Consider the following 25,395-nt stretch of genomic DNA (forward strand, 5'->3'; position numbering starts at 1 on the left):
GCAATGAGTAGATAGATGGGAGGAAAGGGCAGAAGGAGGCGACAAAACACATCAAAATGTATAAGGCCCCCTAGAAAGTGGATCTAGGTAAAAAATGGAAGAAAACTGAGCCCCAAGGAGAACCAACATTGAGAGATTTAGTAGAAAAGGGGTCGTGAGAAGGGGAAAACAGAGAAATAGTGACAAGAAAGTTAATAGGAAGACATCAAAGGGGGGCATGACCAAATCAGCTGAGTGGAGAAATGTGGCCCTGGGATTTGGCAATCTAGAGGAATTTGGTGACCCTCGCTAGAAGAGTTTGAAGAGGGACTTAGTTGTGGCACATGGGATCATCGATCTTTCCGTGCAGTGCGCAGGATCTTTAATTGGCCTTTGAACTCTTAGTTTCAGCATGTGGGATCGGGTTCCTTGACCAGGAGTCAAACCCAGGCCCCCTGCACTGGGAGCGCAGAGTCTTAGCCACCGGACCACCAGGCAAGTCCCCAGGATGCTATAAATCTTGAATGGCCATACAAGGTTTAGAATCAGAAAAGCAACTGGTTGGGTTCATCCAGAGGTGTACTTTTCCTGGGAGTGATATATAACCATCCTACGTGAGACTGACAAGGAAGGTGATGAAGGTAGGAGAGAGTGCTGGAAAATGGTGGAGTCAGTGGAGTGCAGGACTTCCGAGTTGGTTAGCTGGGAGGAGGAGTGGTTAAAGAGAAAGATGATGGGAGGGGCATTTGGCATTTTGTTGCTTGCGGGTGTACATGGCTCAAGTGGCTTGGAGTTGACATTGGTTGTTGAGGAGGAGGTAAAGATGTCCTCCAGTGATCAGGGATAGAAGGGATGAGCTTGGACAATGGTCTCTCCACATGGAAATTGAAGATCATAGTTATAGGCTCTCCCAGAGTCTTGGGACTTCCTTGGTGGCTCATCAGTGAAAGATCCACCTGCCAATGCAGGAGACACAGGTTTCATACCTGGGTCAGGAAGATCCCCTGGAGAAGTGGCAACCCACTTCAGTATTCCTGCCTGGGAAATCACATGGACAGAGATGTCGCAAAAGAGTTGGACACGACTTAGCAACTAACCAACAGCCAGATTTGCTCCTAGCTTTTGTTTTCCTGTGGACCCCAGCATCCTGGCTGCAGAGGCTTTGACCTTGGGCTTCCTGCTGAGCCCAGTGGCCCTGGGAGGGACCTTTGTGGCCTTGTTTGGTTTGGGGGAGGGGATCTCTTGGCCTTGCTGCCTTCTCAGGGCCTTCTCATTGGCTGCACCTGGTTTTGAGGGAGCCTTCTTCACCTCAGCTGGCTTCTTGCATACCTTTCTCACCTCACCTGTGTTGGGAGGGTCCTTCTTTGACTCTCTTGCGGCTCTTCTTAGGGTCATCATTGCAGATGTCTCCCTGGTTTGGATTTTCCTTTTATTTGGGGGAACTAATTTGAAGCCACCACTGGCCCTCTGTGCTCGGAGTTAATTGTTTTCAGGATATTTCCAGGTTTGGATTTAAGCCAAAGGGTAGATGGAATGTATAGAGAAGATGCCAAGGGAATGGAGGATCTCGCTGACCACGGCACAGGAATGACAGTACAACGAGATCAGAGAACAAATCTCCCCTTGGTAGCCTGAACATACTGGGGAGCGCGGCTATAAATTGGACCAGGAGCCAGAGTTCTCACATCATTCAGGTGTCTCCAGGGAACTTTTCTGTCCTGACAAAAGAGAGAGAGAAAAACAAAGAGAAGTCCTCAGTCATTCTTTGGAGCCTCAGATTCCAAGAGGCTCCAAAGTTAATACTATTTAAAAATAACCACCACCTCCTGCTCCAGACGTGCCTTGATATTTTTTCCCTTTTTCTTTTTCATCAAGGGAACTTCATTGTGTTGTGTGTGTGTTGTGTTGTTGCGCTGTTTTCCCTGAGTCGTGTTAATTCTTCCACATCTGAACTTTTCGTTACCGAGGAACTTTTACATTTAAATCAGGGATTTAATTTCAGAATGAATGCACACACTCAACTCACTTTCTAAAAACAGTGTAAAATAGAACTCTGTGAATCTCCAGGGTTGAGTTGGTAGTGTCTGTGACAAGTGTGCACTCCCCCCTCTAACCCAGCAATTCCACATCTTGGAATTTAGCTGGCAGGAAAAAAAAAATCCTGACAAATGCACAAGGTTGTATGGTCAGATTATTCATCACAGCTTTGCTTGTAATAGCGACAAACTGGAGTCATTTAGGGGAATATTAAATAAGTGATGATGCATCCGTTTATGGTAATGCTGCGCAGCCTTTTATAAGAGGGACATTCAATGTAGAAAACGCGTCCAGTGTGGTGAGGGGCACAGCAAATCATGGGACATTATGTGTCATGATCCCAGTTGTGTAAAAGGAAAATGCAATTTGATACGCTTGTTTTCATGCATTTAATGGTATGTGCTGAGCACCTACTATGTGTCAGTATTGTCCTCCTTGCTGAACATACAATCAAGAACAAGTTAGACAGATCCTTAGGGCTCCCGCCACACCTCCCTTTAGTTAGGGCTGACCTTCCAGTGAGGGAGACCTCTGTAAGTAAGATAAAAAAAAATAAGATGTAATTTGTTAATGTGGAAAGTTGCAACAAACTAACAAGTGGAAAACAAACAGCAGAGAGGCAGAAAGGTTGACAGTGTTGCGATTTTAGACCTGGAAGCCAGGGAAGGCCTTAAGGGAAGACTGTCTTTTTTTACCTGAACACTAGTTGGTTTACAATAATTTTTAAAGTAATTAATTACTTTACAATATTGTGATGGTTTATGCCATACCTCAACATGAATCGGCCAGAGGTGTTAGTTTCATGTGTACAGCAAGGTGGTTCAGACATATATATACACACACATAATCTTTTTCAGATTCTTTTTCATTCTAATTACTACAAGACATCAAATGTAGTTCCCCATGCTGTACAGTAAATTCTTGTTGTCTGTCTATATATTGTGGTGTGTATTTGTTAATCCCATACTCCTAATTTATTCATTCCCCCACCCGCTTTCGCCTTTGGTAACCATAAATTTGTTTTCTGTATCTGTTGAGTCTGTTTCTTTTTTGTAAAAAGTTCATTTGTATCATTTTTTTTTAGATCCCACGTATAAACCATATCATGTATTTGTCTTTCTCTGACTTGCTTCAGTTAGTATGATAATCTGTAGGTTCATCTGTGTTGCTGCAAATGGCATTCCTTCCTTTTTTATGGCCGAGTAATATTCCATTGTTTATAGGCACCACATCTTGCTTATCCATTCCTCTGTTGATGGACATTTAGGTTGCTTCCATGTCTTGGCCGTTTTAAATAGTGCTGCTATGAATATTGGGGTGCATAGATCTTTTCAAATTAGAGTTTTCATGTTTCCCAGAGGTGTGCCGGGGAGTGGGATTGCTGGATCACATGGTAGCTCTAGTTTTTGTTTTCTAAGGAGCCTCCATACTGTTTTCCATAGTGGCTGCACCAGTTTACACTCCCGCCAACAGTGTAGGAGGTGTTTTAGTACAGCCTGAAGGAGGTGAGAGAGAGCAGCCAGTGTGAAGCATGTGTGTAGAGGAAAATCCGAAAGAGAAACACCAAACTGCTAGCACTGATTATCTCTGGGAAGTGCAGTGGTGTAAGGACTTTTCACTTTTCAAGTGACGTATTATACATTTTAAGAACTAAACATACAATAAACACATATTCCTATTATAATTAAAACCATTTGTTTTCTAAAAGGGATCTTGAGGGCTGTCTGAGGAAAAAGTTATCTGCAAAGGTCAGTGAGTAAAAGCGTATGAGGGGAACTCTGAAAATCAAGGGGTGGGGGAAAGGAGAAAGATAAAGAACAGGGTTTTTTGTTTTTTTTAATTAAGATTCACATAACTAAAGTGAACAGTTCAGCAAATCAACTATATTTCACAACCTAAATGTCCATCAACAGATGAATGGATAAAGAAAATTTGGTGCACTTATACGATGGAATATTACTCAGCCGTGAATAGGAGGGAAATGGGGTCATTTGTAGAGATGTGGATGGACCTAGAGAGTATCACACAGTGAAGTAAATCAGAAAGAGAAAACTGAATATTGTATATTAGCACATATATGTGGAATCTAGAAAAATGGTATTGATGATCTTATTTGCAAAGCAGAAATAGAGACACAGAAGTAGAGAATAAATGTATGGATACCAAGGGGGGAAGTGGGGAGAGAATTGAGAAGGGGAGGAATTGAGAGGCTGGGATTGACACATACACACTCTTGATACTATGTATAAAATAGATAACTAATGAGAACATGACTGTTTACAGCACAGGGAACTCTGCTTAATGCACGGTGGTGGCGTGAATGGGAAGGAAGTCCCATAAGGAGGGATATATGTACATGGCAGGTTCACTCTGCTGTACAGTAGAGACAACAACATTGTAAAGCAACTATACTCCAATAAAAATTAATTAAAAAACATAAAAAGTAAAATGACAGTTGAGTGGCATTTAGTAGTTCTCCACCACCACCTTGATCTAGTTCTCAAATATCTTCATCACCCCAAAAGGAAACACTGTAGCCATTATGCATTCCCCCTCTTCCTCCCGGATATTCTTGAGGTAAACAGAAGATTGAAACCACCCCAAAGTGGGTAAATGGATAAATAAATTGTGATGTATCCATACAATGGGATATTTTTCAGCCATAAGAAGAAGCAAATTATGGATACATGCCACAGTGTGGATAAACCCAAGAACATTATGCTATGTGAAGGAAGCCAGACACAAAAGCTTGTGTATTATAGGATCCCGTTTGTATGAAACATCTGATGGGTGTTTTTGCAACATTTATTTTAAGCCTGATATTCAGGGAGTGGACTCACTGTGTTTTGTTCCTGAAAATACTTCGGATTTGAAAGACAACCTGATCAGCCATGATGAGAGTAGGTGTTTATACTCTTCAGTGAAGGGAGGGGAATGAGACTACATGACTAAAAAAGAAATTGAAAAAGTTAATAATACTAGTGGTGGCATTTGAAATAAAAACAATAAACATTGATTGCATGATTACAATGAGATGAACCTCGTGTTATGCTTTCATAAGCATAGAACGTTTTCTGATCATCATAAGAACCAGAGTAAACAAGAACAAAATACTCAGATTTACTGAATACATACTGGGTTGGCCAAAAATTCATTCGGGTTTTCAGAAACATCTTACAGAAAAACCTGAGTGAACTTTTTGGCCAACCCAATACTATATACCAGGCCCTGTTCTGCATGTATTATTGAGTGTATCCACTCATTACATTCTCAGTCAGCCCTAGGAGGTAGGTGCTACATTTCACATTATATGTGTGTGTGGAAACCAAGGCTTGGAGAAGGAAACTCCTTTGCCCCAGGCCAAAACCATGTCTGACCCTGAAATCCTTTCAACTGCCCTGCTCTGTGATTTCTCATGCAGATATATCCAGTTTTCTGAGCAAAAGCACAATTTAACTGCCCTGGTAGACTTCTCTTTTCAGAACCAAAGAATTGGAAATCATTGTGTACTTTAAAAAATAAATAGCACATAAATCTATTTAAATTTGTATTTATTATTTGGCTGTTCTGGGTCTTCGTTGCTGCACACAGACTTTCTGTAGTTGCAACGAGTGGGGGTTACTGCCTAGTTGCTGTGTGCAGGCTTCTCGTTGCAATGGCTTCTCTTATTGCGGAGCACTAGCTCTAGGCGCACAGGCTCCGTACTTGCCAGACACAGGCTCTAGAGTGCAGGCTCAGTAGCTGTGGCACCTAGCTTAGTTCCCCTGCGGCATGCAAGGTCTTCCTGGACCAGGGATCGAACCTGTGTCCCCTGCATTGACAAAAGGATTCTTAACCACTGGACCGCCAGGGAAGCCCCAAAACTTTTAGTGTTGGGATTTAAATTTTCTCTGAGATTTTCCTGCTGACATAAAGGATCTTTTGTGTGTATGTGCCTGTACTGTGTATGTTAAAAGTAGGTCTTTGCAGTTGTCTCCGAGACTTGACTTGCCGTGTAATTAAAAGCCCGCCTCATGCCACTGGCCATGGTGCTGAAACATTCTGGGCATCGCCAGAGTTGCCCTTGTTAGTGCTTCACATCCATCGGTCTCAAGCTGATCCGCTGGTGGAGAGAGTTCGAGATATCTGCGATTTCAAGAAAGACCCTTTGGATTGTTGGAAGTTGATATTGATTGTTATGACCCATTCTGGCTGGTCTTATGAAGAAGTGGGCTAGTATGCAACGGTTGATAATTACTATATTAGATTGTGTCAGTGGCTGGAACTCAGGTGAAGACTGATCCAGTTGGCCTCATCATGGTTAAAATCCCAGGTATACCCCAACTCCAGTTTTTAAGTAAAGGCCAAAACATCCACCTTCTAGCAAGTAGGCGTAAGCTGTTGAGTGGTCTGTGGGGACCCCCACCAGCATGACTTTGAAGTGAACCGTAGCATATATATGACCTTGAGCAATCTGTTTAGCCTCTCTGAGCCATAATTTTCTTATCTGGAAAGTGGAGCTTGCAATAGAACCTACCTTGTAGAATTTTTGCAAGGAATTAACTGAAAGTGAGTATATAGTGGTTAACTTGGTGTCTGCCCAACAAAGTGCTCAATAAATTGCAGCTGTAATTATGATTGTTGTATCTGTTAATGGCCTCATAATAGTTGATCATATTTCTAAATTAAACCATGACATCTGTTTAGTGGAGCAGGAAATACGTCCTATACCCAAGGCCTTGGTACCCCCTACTCTTTTCCTGGTAATGGTGAAAAGCATGGAAGTAACATGAAAATAAGACTTGCTTGGCTTCTCCCCACAATCTCAACTGCCTGATTGACTCATTGAAGTATCTGTTTCCTCAGAACACATCCATCAGGCAGCCCCTGTAGTAGAGACAAGACTTTGATGGGTTAACAAACCTGATTTGATTTTTCACACTAACTGCAGAAGGCTGGAAATGAGATGGGAATGGGGCAAGGTACCACAAAGAGAAGGATGGATCATTTGGACATTCTGCAAGGTCTTGCTAAGGGGCTGGGATCATCAGCTATGCCCACTTTACAAATTGATTTTCCTTGATGCTCTGGCTCCCAAGAACAGCTCCTATTCACAGACATGGCCCTTGTTCCCTGTAAAGAAATCACTGGGTCATTTCCTGTGTCACACACAGCTCCTCTCTGGGGCCACTGGGGGTCCTGATCTATCTTATTGTGGGGGAAGTTTTGTGCATCTGTATTCGCCTGTAGGGCTGTTTGCTAGTCTGACTTCCATGAGCCATTTCAGGAGCCAGCTTTTCCTCCCACCAGGGGTGCGTCTCTCCTCCTCATCTCCCTCCCTCTTCTTTTGGCCTCTTCGGCTGGCTGATTAGTCTGGATCCCGCTGACACAGGTGTTTTCTCCGTGAACCAATCGGGGAGCAGGAAGGCTCAGCTCAGCTCACAGAGGCATTGCTCACCACAGCTGTGAGTTAGAACCCAGGCTTTCTAAATAGGGAGGATCAGGCACAACTCAGGGTTGGGCTGAAAATGCCTCATCTCCCCCTGCCTGGACAACCTTTGACCTCTACCTGGGGAAAGAATCTCCTGTGCCAAGAACTCAGTACAGTGCACCAGGCACATCACTGCAGATTTCAAGGAGTTGATCTGTGTCCTTAACATGCCTACAGAGATTTGGCACATGACGAAGTGAGGGGAGAGATGTGGACAGCAGGACCCACCCACCCTTCCTTTCTTCCATAGGTGTTTACTGAGCACCTACTCTGGAACAGATGCCCTCTTAGGTGCTGAGAACAAAGCATCAAACAAAACAAAGTGTTTTGCTTGTACAGGGCTTATAGTCTGTTAGGCAAAAGAAACAGAGAAACCAGGTAAAGGAGAAAAATACAGCAGGTGTTTGGGGGCAAGGGCCAAGGAAAAAATTAAGTAGGGAGATGGGGTAAAGGGCCTCACTGAGGATGAGAAAAGAGAAAAGACCTAGAAGAGAGGGAGGGAATCTTGTGGTTCTCTGGGGAAAGAGCATTCTAGGAGAGAGAATAGCAGGTGCAAAGGCCCTGGCAGTAAAAGGTGCCTTGTGTGTTTGAGAAAGATGGAGAGGCCAGTATGGTTGTAGGTAAATGAACCAGGGCGAGAATGGAGGAGATGGGGGCAGGTCGTGCAGGACTGCTGGGAGGGCTTTGACTTTTCTTCTGAGTGAGGTAGTAGCCATGGGAGGGCTGTGACTGTTCCCATGTGCAGTAAACCAGAATTTTCTGTGCTGCGTCTTCATCTCATTCCAACATCACTCTTGATCCATGAAGGTTTTGGGTTTCACCTTGAGTGGAGGCAGAAGACTGGTCCAGGCCTCCTGAATTCTCCTCCTCTGGGGTCAGAACATGGAGGAGAAGGCTTGGAGCAGAAAGGCGAGCCCCCACTTCTTTCTGGATGACTCAAAGCCACAGTAACCGGGGCTCCTCCTCCCCCCTGAAATAGATCTAAGGCAGCACTTTCCAAACTTCAGTGTGCACAGAGCCCCTAGAGATCTTGCTGAAGTGTATGTTCTGACTCAGCAGGTCAGCATGGGGCCTGATGCTCTGCTTTTTTTGCTGGGTGTTGGCCTCTGCTGTTTGGTTCCTGGACCACGTGTTAAGTAGCAAGGGTGTGGACCACACCTTAAGTAACAAGGGTGTAAGGTCAGTGTTGCAGGTTCCCATTTGGGGCGTGTCTTTGGACATTGGCAGGGTGCATGGAGAGAGAGGGAGGTGACATTTGATAGCCAGTGTATCTATGCATGCATGCCTGCTAAGTGGCTTCAGTCATGTCTGACTCTTTGCTACCCCATGGACTGTAGCCCACCAGGCTTCTCTGTTCATGGCATTCTCCAGTCAAGAATACTGGAATGAGTTGCCATGCCCTCCTCCAGGGGATCTTCTCAACCTAGGGATTGAACCCATGTCTTCTGCATTGCAGACAGATTCTTTACTGCTAAGCCATCAGGGAAGCCAGTGTATCCATACCTGACCAAAAAAAAAATAAGAAAAAGAAATAAGATGGGTATGGGCAGCCTCTTTCTGTTGGTTTGCATGCTGACTAAGACTTCATTGTCATACTGGAGAGCTCTGGGTCTGAAACCCAGGTGACCACGGCAATTGAAAGCCCGATAATGCAGCCCATGAAAGTGCAGCTTGCTGCTGGTCTTGTGGGACTCTTCCTGGAACCTCAGCTCGAATCAGATACAAAGGAAGTCACATCCCAGCCATTTAGGGGCAGGAGGCCAGGGGGCCCCAAGAGTGAGGCTTGGTGCAGAAGCACACAGGGAGCTAGTTGGCAGAGAAGGAAAGCGAAATCATCAGATTCAAATCATGGCTTCAGAAGCCTCGGCAAGGGGAGGCCGGGGAAGGGCTTGGCATTGCTTCTTTGTGTACAAATATTGTCTCTTATTTTCTGGGCTGCAGGGTGAGGCAGAATGGAGTATTTGTGCAACACAGCCCAGCTTTGTTCTCTGTGCTTCTAATGACCGTCAGCTCGGAGGCAGGAAGCCAATCAGAGATGATCGTCAGCAGGAATGGCTTTTGTTGACTCCCCAAATTGCCCTGAGTCTTGGATTTGCTTTTCAAAGTGTGCATGGAGCGTGGCTCGACTGCTTTCAGCTGAAGGCAAAGGCTGAAGCGGGTGACAAAGAAGACCTCTTTTCCTTTCTTAGACTCTTATTCCCAGGTTGCCTATTTCAGACTTTATTTTCACACCTGGAAAGTGGGTATATATTCCAACTCCTCCTCCTCCAGCCTGTAAGATCCCTTGGTTTTTATGAAACGTCCATGATAATAATTGTAACTCTAGAGCCAAACAGGATACCGAGGCTAGTTAAGTTTCCAAGAGAGAAAGCTGGGAGGAGGGCAGTAGTTCATCAACATGGCCAAGTTCAAGATATGCTATTTAATCCTTCTGCACAACAGTGGATTTCAGTGTTCCCAGAGGACACTGGACAATATCTGGAGATGAATTTTGGTTGTTATAAGTTTTGATTCTCATAACTGGAGAGGAGGATGCTACTGGCATCTAGTGGGTAGAGGCCAGGGATGCTGGTCAACACCCTACAATATGCAGGACAGCTCCCGTGAAACCCCACCCACAGAGAATTGTTATTGTTGTTCGGTTGCTAAGTCATGCCTGACTCCCTGTGACCCCATAGACTGCCTCATGCCAGGCTTCCCTGTCCGTCACTATCTCCCGGGGTTTGCTCGAACTCATGTCCATTGAGTTGGTGATACCATCCAACTATCTCTCCTCTGCCACCCCCTTCTCCTTTTGCCTTCCGTCTTTCCCAGCATCAAGGTCTTTTCCAATGAGTTGGCTCTTTGCATCAGATGGCCAAAGTATTGGAGCTTCAGCGTCAGTCTTTGCAGTGAATCTTCATGATTAATTTCCTTTAGGATTGACTGATTTGATCTCCTTGCTGTTCGAGGGACCCTCAAGAGTCTTCTCCAGCCCCACAGTCAGCCCCTCATCATGTCAGTAGTGTGGGAGTTGGGAGACCCAGCTCCAGAGTAACCAATTCCCTCAGGCTTTCTCCCTCTGGCATCCATTTCTCCACACCTAAGCCTCCTTCTCAGAAATTTCCAGCTTTGTTGTGTTAGTGTGTTAGTTGCTCAGTCATGCCCGACTCTTTGCGACCCCATGGACTGTAGCCCACCAGGCTCCCCTGTCCATGAGATTTTCCAGGCCAGGATACTGGAGTGGGTCACCATTTCCTTCTCCAGGGGATCTTCCCAACCCAGGGATTGAACCTGGGTCTACTGCACTGCAGGCAGATTCTTTACTGACTTTTTTATTTAAAGTAATTATTGATATGTATGTTCTTATGGCCATTTTGTTAATTGTTTTGAATTTGTCTTCCTAGGTCCTTTCTCTTCTCTTCCTCTTTTGTTCTCTTCCAATATAAAATTTTAAAAATTAAATTAAAAAGAAAAGAAATTGCCAATTTTGTTTATTAAGGCTGTTGGCCTGAGGATGCTTCTGCAGATCTGGCCGGGGAAACAGGGATATTGTGGATCACCCGCTGATCAGCAGATCAGGTCCTGATATGAAGTGAGCAGGACAGACCCTCCCCAAGGGCAAACCCTCCAGTGGGACTGTCTGGTGGCTGGAGCAGTGTTCCAGGTTTCAGGGAGGCGCTTGTGCCCAGAGAGAGAGGGAATATGCCTCTAGAAATGGCCATATGACCTACACCTTCCCTCCTTTGGATCTTGAAAGGGCTGATTCTTGGAGGCTTGACTACCATGTTGTTCTTTACTGAGGTGAAATTCACATAGCAGTTCTAGCCATTTTTAATTCCTTGGTATTCAGTACATTTGGAATGTGTTCAGCTATCACCTTGATCTAGTTCTAAAACATTAAGTAACCACTCACCATTGCCCGCTCTCCCAGCCCCCTCAGTCCTTGGCAACCACCAGTCTGCTTTCGGACTATGGACTTGCTTGTTTTGACCATTTCATATCAATGGAATTCATACAATACATGGTCTTTTGTATCTGGCTTCTTTGACTCAGCATGATGTTTTTGAGGCCCCTCCACACTGCAATGTGAGTTAGTGCTTCATTTTTATGGCAGAATAATATTCCATTCTATGGATATATCATATATTGTTTAACTATTCATTCCCTGATGGACATTTGGGTTGTTTCCACCTTTTGGCTAATTGTGAGTATTGCTTCTGTGAACATGTATCTGAGTACTGGTTGTCCAGTGCTTTTGGTGTATACCTAGGAGTGGAATTGCTAGCTTTTATGGTAATTCTATGTCTTAACTTTTTGAGGAGTCATCAAACTATTTTGCTTAGTGGCTATACTGTTTTACATTCTCACTAGCAATGTACAGTGGTTCCAGTTTCTCACATTCTCACCAACACTTTATTTTTTAAATAAATCAACCCAGTTCTTTTTTTAAAAGATTTATTTATTTATAGCTGCACTGGCCTTTATTGCTGTGTGTGGGCTTTCTCCAGTTGCAGAGGGTGGGGGCTCCTCCGTTGTTGCCAGGCACGGGCTCTAGGGACATGGGCTTCACCAGTTGCAGCTCATTGGCTCAGCAGCTATGGTGTCCAGGCTTACTTGTCCTGCAGGGTGTGGGATCTTCCTGGACCAGGGATCAAACCCATGTCCCCTGCATTGGCAGGCTGATTCTTTACCACTAAGCCGCCAGGGAAGCCCACCAACACTTGACTGTTTTCTGTTTTTTTCATTCTTATCATCCTACTGGATGTGAAGTGGTATCTCATTGTGTTTGATTTGCATTTTTCTAATCTTCTTTGGAGAAATGTCTTTTCAAACTCTGCCTGTTATTTAATTGGGTTGTCTTCTTATTGTCTAGTTGTAAGTGTTCTTTATTCTGATACTAGACCCTTATCAGATATATGATTTGCAAACATTTTCTTGCATTCTGTTGGTATTTTTTTTTCACTTTCTTGACAATGTCCTTTGATGCACCAATGTTCTAAATTTTGGCAAAGTCTGATTTGTCTATTTTTACTTTTGTTGATCATGCTTTTGATATCAAACCTGATCACTGTATTTTATTTTTAATTTAATTTTTATTTTAAATTGGGATGTAGTTGATTTACAGTGTTGTGTTCGTTTCAGGTGTAAGCAAAGTGAATCAGTTATGTACACACACACACGTATATATATTCATTCCTTTTAAGATTCTTTCCCCATATAGGTTATTACAGAATGTTGAATAGAGTTCTCTGTGCTATAGAGTAGGTCCTTGTTGATTATCTATTTTATATATAATAGTGTGTATATGTTAATCCCAAACTCCTAATTTATCCCTTCCCAACCCCACTTTCCGCTTTGGTAACCATAAGTTTGTTTTCTGAGTCTGTGAGGCTGTTTCTATCTTGTGAATAAGTTCATTTGTATCATACTTTAGAATCTACATATAAGTGATGTCATGTGGCATTTGTATGTATCTGACTTACTGTATATGATAATCTCTAATTGCATCCATGTTGCCACAAATAGCATTATTTCATTCTTTTTTATGGCTCAGTAATAGCCCATCGTATGTATGTACCACATCTTTATCCATTCTTCTGTGGATGGACATTTAAGATGGACATTTTGATATCTGATCTGATCACTGTATTTTAAATTGCGACCACCAACCTCCTCTCTTGCTTTTTCTCTCTGTGGCATTCACCGTACAGTACCGTATGCCTCTCTTCTACAAGGGCAGAAATTTCTGTGAGTTTTACTCTCAGCTGTGACCCTGTGCCCAGGACCTGGCACGCAGTAGGTGCTAAATTGATATTTATCCAATGAAGGTTGGAGGTGAGATGGAGGAAGAGCATCTACAGTTTCCTTACGGAGTCATCTGCTGGGTTTTCATGGCAGTGAAACTCCTCTGTATGAAGCTATGTTGGTAGATCCATGTCATCATACGCTTGCTCAGACTCACAGAATGTACGACACCAAGCATGAACCATAGTGTAAGCTAAGGACTTTGGATGATAGTGATATGTCAGTGTAGGTTCATCACGGGTGACAAATGCACCACTCCAGTGGGGGACGTTCATAACAGGGCAGGCTGTGCCTATGTGGGGGCAGGGGACATGTGGGAAATCCCTGTATCTTCCACTCAGTTGTGCTTTGAATCTAAACAAAGCTGAAAAGATTTTCCTTAACTCTGTGATACTCCCTTTGAATATATGATTTTAGCCACCATCATAGCAAACTGCATCGTCCTTGCCCTGGAGCAACACCTACCTGATGATGACAAGACTCCGATGTCTGAACGACTGGTGAGTGATGTTTCCCCGCCGGGGTCTCTGCTTTGGGGGCAAACTGATGTGCCTGTGGGATCTGAGAGCAGACTGGGCTCTTAGTCTTGTCTCCAAGAACCAGATCCTGGGCCCCCTGCCTGTTGTTGTTTAGCTGCTAAGTCCTGTCCAACTCTTTTGTGACCCCATAAATTGGAACCCACCAGGCTTCTCTGTCCATGGGATTTCCCAGGCCAGAATATTGGAGTGGGTTACCATTTCCTTCTCCAGGGGGTCTTCCCAACCTAGGGATCAAACCCGTGTCTTCTGCATTGCAGGAGGATTCTTTACCACTGAGCCACCATGAAAGCCCTGGGGAACCTAAATTTCATGAATACCAATAATCTGGGGAGAGAGAAGTCCTCGCTGCCCATCCTCCACTCTTGCCCCCCAGCAGACCTTTTGTTAATCTGGAGAGGGATGGAGGGGTTACGTTGTCCATGAGGAGTCACATTCAGAACAAAATTTTGGGGAATTCTCTGGCAATTGGGTGGTTAGGACTTGATGCTTTCACTATCAGGACCCAGGTTCAGTCCCTGGATGGGGAACTAAGATCTTGCAAGTCTGGTGGCACAGCCAAAAGAATTTAAATAAATAAATAAGTTTTTAAAAAAGAAAAACAAACAAAAATTCTTGTGAAAAATATTAACCATACATAAATACATGGAGAACAGTACCATGAACCCCTCATGAACTCCTCATCCAGAGACAACAAATATCAAGATTTTGCCTCACTTCATGTTTCCTTTTGTTTTTTATTTCCTTGGTTTGTTTTTCTTGGCCAAAGTATGTTAGGGCAAATCCCAGGCAATACGTCAATTCACTGCCATATACTTAAGTCTGCATTGCTCAAAATATGGGCACTTTCTGGGACTTCCTGGCAGTCCAGTGGTTAGTACTTAGTGCTTTCAATGCCATGGCCTGGGTTCAAACCCTGGTTGAAGAACTAAGATCCCGCAAGGCACATAGAGTGGCCAAAAAAGATGCTTTCTTACATCACCCCAGTGACATGTTGACATCCAGCACGCCAGTGTTTCCTGGGAATCATCAAAAACCCAGCCAGTAATCAAATATCCACAATTACATCAGAAATGGCATCTTACAGGTTGTTTTGTTTGAACCAAGATCCGTACATGGTCTAGATTTGATGTTAAGGCTTGTAATCTAAGGCAGTTATCTTCCCTCCTGCCATTGACTCTGCAGAAACCAGTCCAGTTGCCCTAAGGAAGGTCCCACATTCTGACTTTTGCGTGATTGCTTGCTTGCTGCTGCTGCTGCTGCTAAGTCGCTTCATTCGTGTTCGACTCTGTGCGACCCCATAGACGGCAGCCCACCAGGCTCTGCTGTCCCTGGGATTCTCCAGGCAAGAACACTGGAGTGGGTTGCCATTGCCTTCTCCATTGTGTGAAAGTGAAAAGTGAAAGTCAAGTTGCTCAGTCGTGTCTGACTCCTAGTGACCCCATGGACTACAGCCTACTAGGCTCCTCCATCCATGGGATTTTCTAGGCAACAGTACTGGAGTGGCTTGCCATTGCCTTCTCTGGATTGCTTGCTTAGGGTATCATTTAGCTGGTTTCTCTTTCCCCAGGTTTACTACACATGAATATCAGCTCTGGAGTCAAAATCCAGTCAAAATCCAGTTTGATCTGGTGGAACTCTGCAGAGCTGTAAAGTAGCACTAAGTTCTCTCTTGATCCCAAGCCATCCCCCATCCCCCTGGTTTGCCTCCTGGCATTCTGACAACCCCAAGAAGGAGACCTCGCTCCTTCCCATCACCATTTCAAAGCCAGCTTTCAAAACTCAAGCGTAGGGAGAGAGAGATTTTAGAAGTCATTCCTTCCTAATCCACATAGTATTGATGATCTCAAGGCTCTTACATGTTAATAGCTGTGTATTGGGCTTCCAAGGTGGTGCTGCAGAAGAGCCTGCCTGCCAGTGCGGGAGATGCGGATTTGATTCCTGGGTCGGGAAGATCCCCTGGAGTAGGAAATGGCAACCCACACCAGTATTCTTGCCTGGGAAATCTCATAGACAGAGGAGCCTGGTGGGCTACAGTTCATGGGGTCACAAAGAGTCAGACACAACCCAGCACACATGCATGCAGTTATGTATTATAATGTGTTTCCTAAAAATAGATAACTAGTCCAGAAAAACAATGACTTAAAACTTTTGTGTTTGTTTTTGCTTAAGATCAGGCTGTGTAAAAAGAGTTTGTTTAAAGAATAGTAAGCAAATAGTAGTAGCGATGGTGAGCTGGTATGGGAAGGCTCATAGAGGCAGAATGAAAATGACTGAAGCTTGAGAAGCATTGTCATTAACAGATGAGGGAGACAGCAATGGAGAGGCTCTGAGGGAACAAAGCTTATAGCTTAATTCCAAGTATTAATACTATAGAGTGTCAGCTGGAAGCCAGGCCTGGCCAGAGGCCTGGTGGGGAGCTGGGAGCTGGAACATCAGTCATTTACCAGCCAGTGCAGAAGTATTCATTCCAATATTTTCTCAACCTGAACTGCTCTACTGGTGCACACCAGCTTAGAATCATCACAAGTGTCAGATTTGGGGGCTTGGAGGTGAGGTCAGTGCACAGGGACCAACCCCAGGGTCCTGGATGATGTATGTGACAAGTAAACATTCTAAACCAACGCTTTCTTGTGGAACTTTCTACAGTGATGGAAATATCCAACATCTGCACCGTCCAATATGTTAGCCTGGAATGGGACTAGTTTGACAGCAGAACTGAGTCTTTCGTTTTATTTCACTTAAATTTATTTTTTATTATATATTTATTATTCTTGGCTGTGCTGGGTCTTCGTTGCTCTGCCTGGGCTTTCTCTAGTGGCAGTGAGTGGGGGCTACTCTTTATTGCAGTGCACAGGCTTTTCATAGCAGAGACTTCTCTTGTAGAGCAAGGCTCCAGGTGCATAGACATCGTAGTTGTGGCACTCAGGCTTAGTTGCCCCATGGCATAGGGGATCTTCCCCAATCAAGGATCGAACCCGTGTCCCCTGCATTGGCAGGCAGATTCCCAACCACTGAACCACCAGGAAATCCCTTCATTTCAATTTAAATAGTCACACATGGCTGCCTAAGTAGTGTGTAAAGTTGGCCAAATGGAAAGGAGTCGTCTTCTCCATGCTTCTGTTTTTCTCGCAGTAGCCTTTGGACAGGGTTACTCCAGGCAGAATGCAGTGAGGCGCGGTGAGGGCTGGAAAGTCTGGAGAGGTGAGGGGAAGTGGGTAGAGATTCTGAGTGGGTGGTTCCCTGTTCATGCAGCCCTCTGTCCAGCCAAAGACACTAATCTTACCTTCTCCCCCCTTCCAGGATGACACAGAACCATACTTCATTGGAATTTTTTGTTTCGAGGCTGGAATTAAAATCATCGCCCTTGGATTTGCCTTCCATAAAGGCTCTTACTTGAGGAACGGCTGGAATGTGATGGACTTTGTGGTGGTGCTAACAGGGTAAGTGGTCTGTGGTGTGTTTCTTAGAATTATCTTGAATGATGAGAACTCTGGAAACATAAGGATTGGCGGCATCCGGGCTGGGCTCAGAAATGCTGAGCCCCCATGTTCTTCCGTGTGCTTCTGCCCTCTTACCCAACCCCCGTCACCTCCTCATCTCGGCTGGAGATCACGGCAGATGCTTTCTGTTACAATTAGAATAAATAGCTTTTAGAATTGACTGCTTCCAAAGTGCTTTACGTGCATTCTCTCATTTAATCCTCACAACAATCCAATGAATTAGGAAACATTAATATTCCCATGTGAGCGCTGAAGAATCTGAAGCATAGAAGGAACTTGCTCGCGATCACCCAGCTAGTAAGTGATGGAGCTGGGATTTGAACCTGAGATGATATCATTCGGAACTCGAGTTTGTAACTATTGCGCACACGTAGTCCTTTTGCTTTGCTTGGGCGAATACCTTGCCTTTATTTTAAATTGGTAAATGCTTTTTGAGGACTTCAGGGTGCGAGAGATTGTGGTGGGATTATGGAGAAAACCAGCTGAAGTAAGGTGCAGTCAGTGCCTCTGAGGAGGTTTCAGATCTGATACAATGAGCCAGAGGTAAAAGGTAAAAGGTGAAGGTGTATACTCTGTCCACCTTGTATAAGGTAACTCTAGCTACTATAACGGCAACAACAAAATCCAAAACTAGGTAATGACTTAAACACAACAGAAGTTTTATTTCTTGCTCGTTGAAAGATCAAAACAGTTGTTTCTCACTGGCAGGCTTCTCTCCTCTGCACAGTGATTGAGGGACTCAGGCCCTCAATATACATTGTGGTTCCCTATTGTTGACTCACAGATTGGGTCTGCTTGTCTACAGGAAATCATGGAAGAGACATGAACGTGGATGGTGATGCTTGGGGCAGGGAGGTGGTTGTAGAGTCCTGGCTGGAACCTGGCTCATAACCTCTTTCACTCATACAGACTTCTGCTCGAATTCAGGCACATGCCCATACATGGCTCAGGGAAGCTGGGAAACAGCACACTGTGCTTAGAAGGAAATGGAAATGGATTTGGTGGATAGTCAGCCAGTCTCCGTTACTGACCCCAAAGCCCTTTATCCAGTCCCAGTATAGACTTTACCATTTTGTGATGATTTTGAACTCCTTTGCTTACTTACTCCTCCCCTCCAAGCTAAGTCTTTTTCTTCTCTCCCAAGAGCCCTATTCACTGAGAGATATTCCTCATAGTTCTCCTACATGAGAGCCCAGTTTTCCTCTATGGGATTATAATCCTCTATGGGATCATTTTTGGGGGGTGCTCCAAAATCATTGCAGATGGTGATTGCAGCCATGAAATTAAAAGATGCTTACTCCTTGGAAAGAAAGTTATGACCAACCTAGACAGCATATTAAAAAGCAGAGACATTACTTTGTCAACAAAGGTCCATCTAGTCAAGGCTATGGTTTTTCCAGTGGTCATGTATGGGTGTGAGAGGTGGACTATAAAGAAAGCTGAGCGCCGAAGAATTGATGCTTTTGAACCGTGGTGTTGGAGAAGACTCTTGAGAGTCCCTGGGACTGCAAGGAGATCCAACCAGTTCATCCTAAAGGAGATTAGTCCTAAGTGTTCATTGGAAGGACTGATGTTGAAGTTGAAACTCCCAATACTTTGGCCACCTGATGTGAAGAGGTGACTCATTTGAAAAGACCCTGATGCTGGGAAAGATTGAAGGTGGGAGGAGAAGGGGACGACAGAGGATGAGATGGCTGGATGGCATCACCGACACAGTGGACATGGGTTTGGATAAACTCCGGGAGTTGGTGATGGACAGGGAGGCCAGGTGTGCTGCGGTTCATGGGGCTGCAAAGAGTCGGACACGACTGAGCGACTGAACTGAACTGAACTGATGGGATCATTTCTGTGTGGGAATCACAGTTCTCTCTGTTGTTTAGTCGCTAAGTCGTGTCCAGCTCTTTGTGACCCCATGGAATGTAGCCCACCAGGCTCCTCTGTCCACGGGATTTCCCAGGCAAGAAGACTGGAGTGGGTTACCACTTCCTTCTCCAAGTTTTCTTCCATGGGATTCTATTTCTCCTCTGGGCCTTGTTGCTGCTCCAGGTCCATTCTCTCTTGGCAGACGTCATGGGTCTTAGTGACCATGCTGTGTTGGCTGGCCTCTCATAATTCAGGTTTTAAATGTATCTGTCGTTTCAAAGCAACATTGCTTCTCACAGAAGGAGCTGTGTCAGTTGGGCTATTTTGGTAGAGACTTTCAGGTTTGAGTGGTCTTTTATGAGGGCTAGCTGTAGTGTTTTCTGACAGGGGCTCTGCTGTGCCCACAATCCTTTGCCTCATGACCTTGGAAGGTTCCTTGGATGTATCATGGCATTGAGCACTTTTCTCTTTGCTTACTAGGAAACTTGTGTGTGCAACAGCCCAGTGGTTGACTTTGTTGTTGTTGTTTAAAAATGTATTATAAAAAAAGATGTGATAGAAATAACCATTTCTAAAAAGGTATAATAGAATAATTCTAAAAGAAGTAGAGAATCATATAACAAATGCCTGTGTAACAAATTCTAAAAGAAGTGGAAAATCATATAGCAAATCATATAACAAATATTCGTTGAATGAATATTTGCATTCATTGAATGCAAATATTGAATGAACAATATTCATTCAGTGAATATTTATTAGGCAACTACCATATGCTCTCGAACACAGCAGTGGTCAAAACAGACAAAAATCCCTCCTCTTGTAGTGCTGACATTCTAGTGGTGAAGAAAGACAAGATGCATGAATGAATACAATATCTAGTGTGTTAGATGTTGATGAGATATTTTTAGAGAAAAAATAAAGCAGAGAAGGGATGGGTCGTATTATGGGCAGGAGGGCTAGAAGTCAGGGAAGACTAGCATTGGGGAGGTAGTATTTGAATGAAAACCTGGAGGAAGTGAGTGAATAAGCCATGAGCCGAAGGAGGAGAGTGCCAGGTAGAGAGAGCAGCAAGTGCCAAGGGCCGGAGGTTGAGCTGCATCTGGTGGGTTTGATGAACAGTGACGAGGCCAGCATGCCTGGAGCAGAGTGGGTGAGGGGAAAAGTCGGGGAGGTGAGCACAGGGAGGTGATGGGGCAAACTGCCATCGAAATGAAACCTTTACCTGATTAAGAATTTGATATTCCATTTAAAGACTACTTGTTCAAGTAGATTAACCTTTACACAGATTCAACAATACATCATTTGATTTTCTTTTTTCTTTTCCTTTTTTCCTTCAATCAGTAACTTTAGGAAGATCTAGTAAAAAGGTCTTATCCATATTTCACTGAAGGTTCTTTTTGACTAAGAAAACAGTATATTTCAACTGTCCTTGAAAGCACAGGAAGTTGCAGTAAAATATACAACCAATAAAAGTAAACATATTGGTGACCAAAAAAAGCAAAACCTTTATGTATAGCATAGAGAACTCTACTCAGTACTCTGTAATGACCCATGTGGGAAAAGAATTTAAAAAGAGTGGATGTGTGTATATGCAAAGCTAATTCACTTTGCTCTATACCTGAAACCAACACAGCATTGTAAATCAACTATACTCCAATAATAACTTTTTTCTTAAAAATGCAACCGTTGTAATACGGCGTAAGCCCCTGCATTCCCTTTCCTGGCCCAATTCTTTTCTCTCCATCCAGAAGCACTTTCCTGAATTTTGTGCTTATCATTTCCATTTATGTATTTACACTTTTATATAAGAATATAAGAAATATGTGATACTTATGTTACAGTTAATTAGATAAGCATGTAAGAAGTATGAGCTTAATCTGCTTGACAGGAATGGTCCCATCCATCCGTTTTCGCTGCTTCATGGTATTCTGTGGTATGAACATTCTACCACGTATTTATACATTTGGGTTGTTTCCAGCTTTGTGCTATTTTGAACAAAGCTGTCCCCTCGTTCTTGTGAGTGCATTTCTCTAGGGCATATGCCCAGGAGTGGAATTGCTGAGTTTGTATGCTCTATGCATTCCCAGCTTCACTAGATCCTGCCAAATTGCTCTGCAAAGTGGTTGTACTAACTTATGCTCCCTGGGGGCTGACTTCTGCTGCCAGAGGCTGGCTTGACCTTGATGGCAGAAAGAAGCCTTCAAAACCCCTGTTTTCTGTGACATGGTTCTTAAAACACCTAGGGAAGCTCATACACTGTTGAGCATATAGTAAGTCTCAATAAGTGATTAGTAAGTTGAAAGGCAGGGCTTCCTTGGTGGCTCACATAGTCAGGAAACTGCCTGCAATGCAGAAGACCCAGGTTTGGTCCCTGAGTCGGGAACATCCTCTGGAGAAGGGAATGGCACCCTGCTCCAGTATTCTTGTGTGGAGAATTCCGTGGGCAGAGGAGCCTGGCAGGCTACAGTCCATGGGGTCGCCAAGAGTCAGACGTGACTGAGCGACTAAGACACGCACACACACACAAGTTGAAAGGCAGCCTTGATAGGTCAGTCTGCTGCCTGGATGTTTCTATCTACTACTCAGTTACAACAAGGTGATCTTTTTTTCTCAGCTTCCTGATATTTGATGAGCCTCTAGAGGAGAGAGTCTTCCTCTGGGGCAGATTGATCCTAAGGATGCAAGCTCGTAGTTGGAATTAATGGGATCCATGAGCCATCTGAAATTTCATGCCAAAATTGTGTGTGTGTGTGTGTGTGTGTGTGTGTATTTTCCTGGTCTGTAGTTTTCATCAGAGTCTCAGTGGGGTCCTGATTTGAACGCTACAAGGAGCCCCCCTGCTGTGGATTCTTTTCATTTCTTAACCCCCTCTCCTTTCCTTCTTTATTTGTCTTCTTTTTTCCTTTCTCTTGCTTTCATCTTACTTCTCCAGTAATCAGCCCTTCTTTCTTACTGTCTGGTGGTTCTGTCTCCTTCAGATTGGGCACATAGCTCAAATTTTATTACTTCAAATTCCAAGGGGCTGTTGAGTCTCCTCTTGGGTTATAAGCCAGGAACAGACAGAGAAGACTTTAGTGTCCCTGCACGCCTAGACTTCTGTGCAATGTCAGCGATGGGGAAATGCAATAAACTCTTAATTTTGTGTTCTTGGGGGAAGGGGACTCAAGTGTATCAATTTGACATTGAAACAAAGATGACTTGAATGTGCGCTTTCTGATTAAAGCATTGTGTTGTCATATTTCAAAGCAATCTGCAGCATTAAAATACCATTCACTTCTCATGGATTACCAATGTTTTGGCCATCTTTTGGTGTGCCATTTGGTGAAAAAGATCTTATCCATGGATTTTTGTGTGCTCTGTGTAGCTCAAAGCCTCAGAGACATTTTAACTTTGTAGTTGATCAACCCTATTTATAGCATCCTCCACTTGTATTTGAAATTTGATCATTAAACTGAAAATGTATAAGAGGAAGATTTGAGAAGCTTGGCTATATTTCTGAGATAACAGAGATACTGTAATGTTCAAATATATGTATACATCAAAGAAGTCAAATAATACACTTGTGCATGTTAAGAAAAGAGATTGTAAATGCTGCCAGGGTAAGAGCGAAGATGATTGTTTTTTTAATTCATGAGCTTAGCCCTGTACCTGACATATAATAGGTGACCAGTAAAATAAATGTTTTGCCAAGCTGGAAGGTGGTAACATTTCTGATAATCAGAGTGTTCTGGAAAAATCTGTTTTTGCTGTTTAGTTGCTAAGTCATGTCCAACTCATTTGTGACCCCATGGACTGAGCCCCACCAGGCTCCTCTGTCCCTTGGGTTTCCCAGGCAAGAATACTGGAGTAGGTTGCCATTTGCTTCTCCAAGAGATCTTCATGACCCATGGATTGAACCCATGTCTCCTGTATTGGCAGATGGATTCTTTACCACTGAGCCACCTGAGAAGCCCTCTGGGAAATTTACCAAGCTATTTAAGGAGATGGGGACCACTGCTTTGATATAAATACTTGAACAGTCTAGGAGTCTAGATACCCGGATACCCAGATACCCCGTTCAGATACCCTGACATCAGCTAAGGCAGACAAGGGGCAGTTGAGTAGGTCTTTACCTGCTCTCATATTTTGTGACTATAAAAAAACAAAGGTTCCTTTTTTGAAAGGTCCTATGAACCACCCCAGGCTTTGGGCAGTTTTGTGTTAAGGACAGAAGTGAGGAAAAGACTCAAGTACTTGGAGACCAGCAGGAAAGGATGTTGACTTTGTTTTCATAGCATCATTGAATGTTAGGACTCAGTGGACTCTGGCAGGCCCAACCCCTTTATTTTACTCACAGGGAGTAAAGACACAGAGGGGAGAAGTAATTTGCCCAAAGTCACGTGGAGATGGTGGGTAATCAGAAGTCTTCCAAAATCAGAAGGTATGTTCATGTCAAGGAGGCTTGGTGTCCCAGTTTGGAGGTCAGTGGGGGTGGTGTAGATAACTAATGCCACCCCTTGGATTCCACCATCAGAGCTTTGCCTTCTCTTTCCCTCGTCTCCCCAAATGCCCAGCTTCTGGTCCCTTTCTAGAGATATAGGAAGCCTCAGAGAGAAATTCCAGTTTCCCATTTTTTTCCTTAAATAGTTGAAGAAACTGAGGACCAGAAGGGTCAAAGTGACTTGGCTAGAGTCATACACCTCTCACATTCTCTTGCTTTTTTGATTAATTGAACAGCACATGTAGTTGTTCCTCAGCCTCTGCTGCATTGCTTGCAAATGAAAACAGCATTCCAGACAACAATAAAGCACAACTAACATTCTGACTCACAGGACCAACTAATGGCTCCTATAAATGCCAGCAGCATTTTATTTTAATGTCTCTTTGCATTAATCCCCACCCCACCCCCCAGCAGAGGATCAGTCAGTCACCCCTGGTACCAGAAAGATTCCCCACTGTGGCACAAATGCTTTTTATCATTCAGAGAGTTTTGTCGTTGAGAGCGCATCGATCTTTTTAGTGTTCAGAGCATTTGGTTGTCATGATATTTGCTGAACCATGTTCCATCAAGAATCGCTTCACTTCCTAGCAGCAGGAGCTTGTTTGTCCATCTTGGAGCGACCGTGATGATAAAGATGCTGGCTGCCATGATTTTTATTCTCATCATTTATTGAGCACTTACTGTGTGCCAGCACTATATTAACAATTTCATGTTTGTTATCACTTTTCACTTTCACAAGACCTTTCTTTAGAGGTGAATTTGAGGCTCAGAGAGATCAAGCTACTTACAAAGGGTCCCACAGTTAGTAAATGGCAGATTAGGATCTCAGCTGCCCTGCTAGGACACATCCCTAAGTCTAGGATATCCCTGGGTCAAATTAAGTTCAGACAAAGAGCTACATTCAGCCCAGTATCCTTATGAACATAATACTTGTTATTAAGAACAGTGACAATATCGACACTCTAGAACTTACAAAGCAGTTATAACATGATATACTGTATATATATTAATATATGCTCAATTAATTCTTACAACCCTCTGAGTTAAGTACCACTGTTATCCCCACTTCACAGATGAACAAACTGAGGCTCAAAGGACTTCAATAACTTGCCCAAATTCACCTACCTCAAAATACTGCATCCAGGATTTGAACTCAGGCAGATATGGATCTAGAATCCATTTTTCTTGAGTCCATTTTCCCTAAAGTCAAGTTTTTCAGGGAAGTCAGCAAGCAGTCCTTCATTTTCTCCCTCATCTTGGCTCTGTGGTGGCAGGAAAGAACTGGGCAATGTAGGTTTCCAAAAATGGGAAATTGGCATAGTCTACATAGCTAAGACCTGGGTCTCAAAGTCAGGGGCTGACTGTCTGCCACTGATGAACTTGAGAATGTGAGTTGATCTCTCTGAACCTTGGTTTTCTCACCTGGAAAATATGAGTAATGAGAGCATCTACCTCTTAGAGCTGTGGTAGGGAATTGTTGTTTAGTCACTAAGTTGTGTCCAACTTTTTTGTGACTCCATGGACTGTAGCCTGCCAGGTTCCTCTGTCCGTGGGATTTCCCCAGGTGAAAATACTGGGAAGAGTTATCATTTCCTCCTCCAGGGGACCTTCCCAACTCAGGAATGGAACCTGCACCTCCTGCTTAGTAGGCAGATTCTTTAACCCTGAGTCGCCTGGGAATAGAGAAGGCAAAATAAGTGTCAGATACTGTGACCTGTGCCCCTGAAGGTGTTTGAGTGC

General features: G+C 43.8%; 1 protein-coding gene across 5 annotated transcripts in view; it reads left to right on the plus strand.

Moving 5' to 3' along the window:
• The window catches only part of CACNA1A (calcium voltage-gated channel subunit alpha1 A), a 253,586-nt gene that overhangs the window by 33,476 nt on the left and 194,715 nt on the right, over window positions 1-25,395 (plus strand). For 3 of the 5 annotated variants that reach the window (XM_061421925.1, XM_061421926.1, XM_061421927.1), the window contains exons 1-2: window positions 13,640-13,773; window positions 17,113-17,252. In XM_061421925.1, coding sequence (XP_061277909.1) covers window positions 13,681-13,773; window positions 17,113-17,252 — 233 coding nt within the window. In that variant the 5' untranslated portion in view covers window positions 13,640-13,680. Of the gene's footprint in view, window positions 1-13,639; window positions 13,774-17,112; window positions 17,253-25,395 lie in introns of those variants that run through there. The other 2 variants (XM_061421929.1, XM_061421928.1) reach the window with 2 other exon arrangements.

The sequence above is a fragment of the Bos javanicus genome, chromosome 7 (assembly GCF_032452875.1).
Source record: "Bos javanicus breed banteng chromosome 7, ARS-OSU_banteng_1.0, whole genome shotgun sequence".
Classification (NCBI taxonomy): Eukaryota; Metazoa; Chordata; class Mammalia; order Artiodactyla; family Bovidae; genus Bos; species Bos javanicus.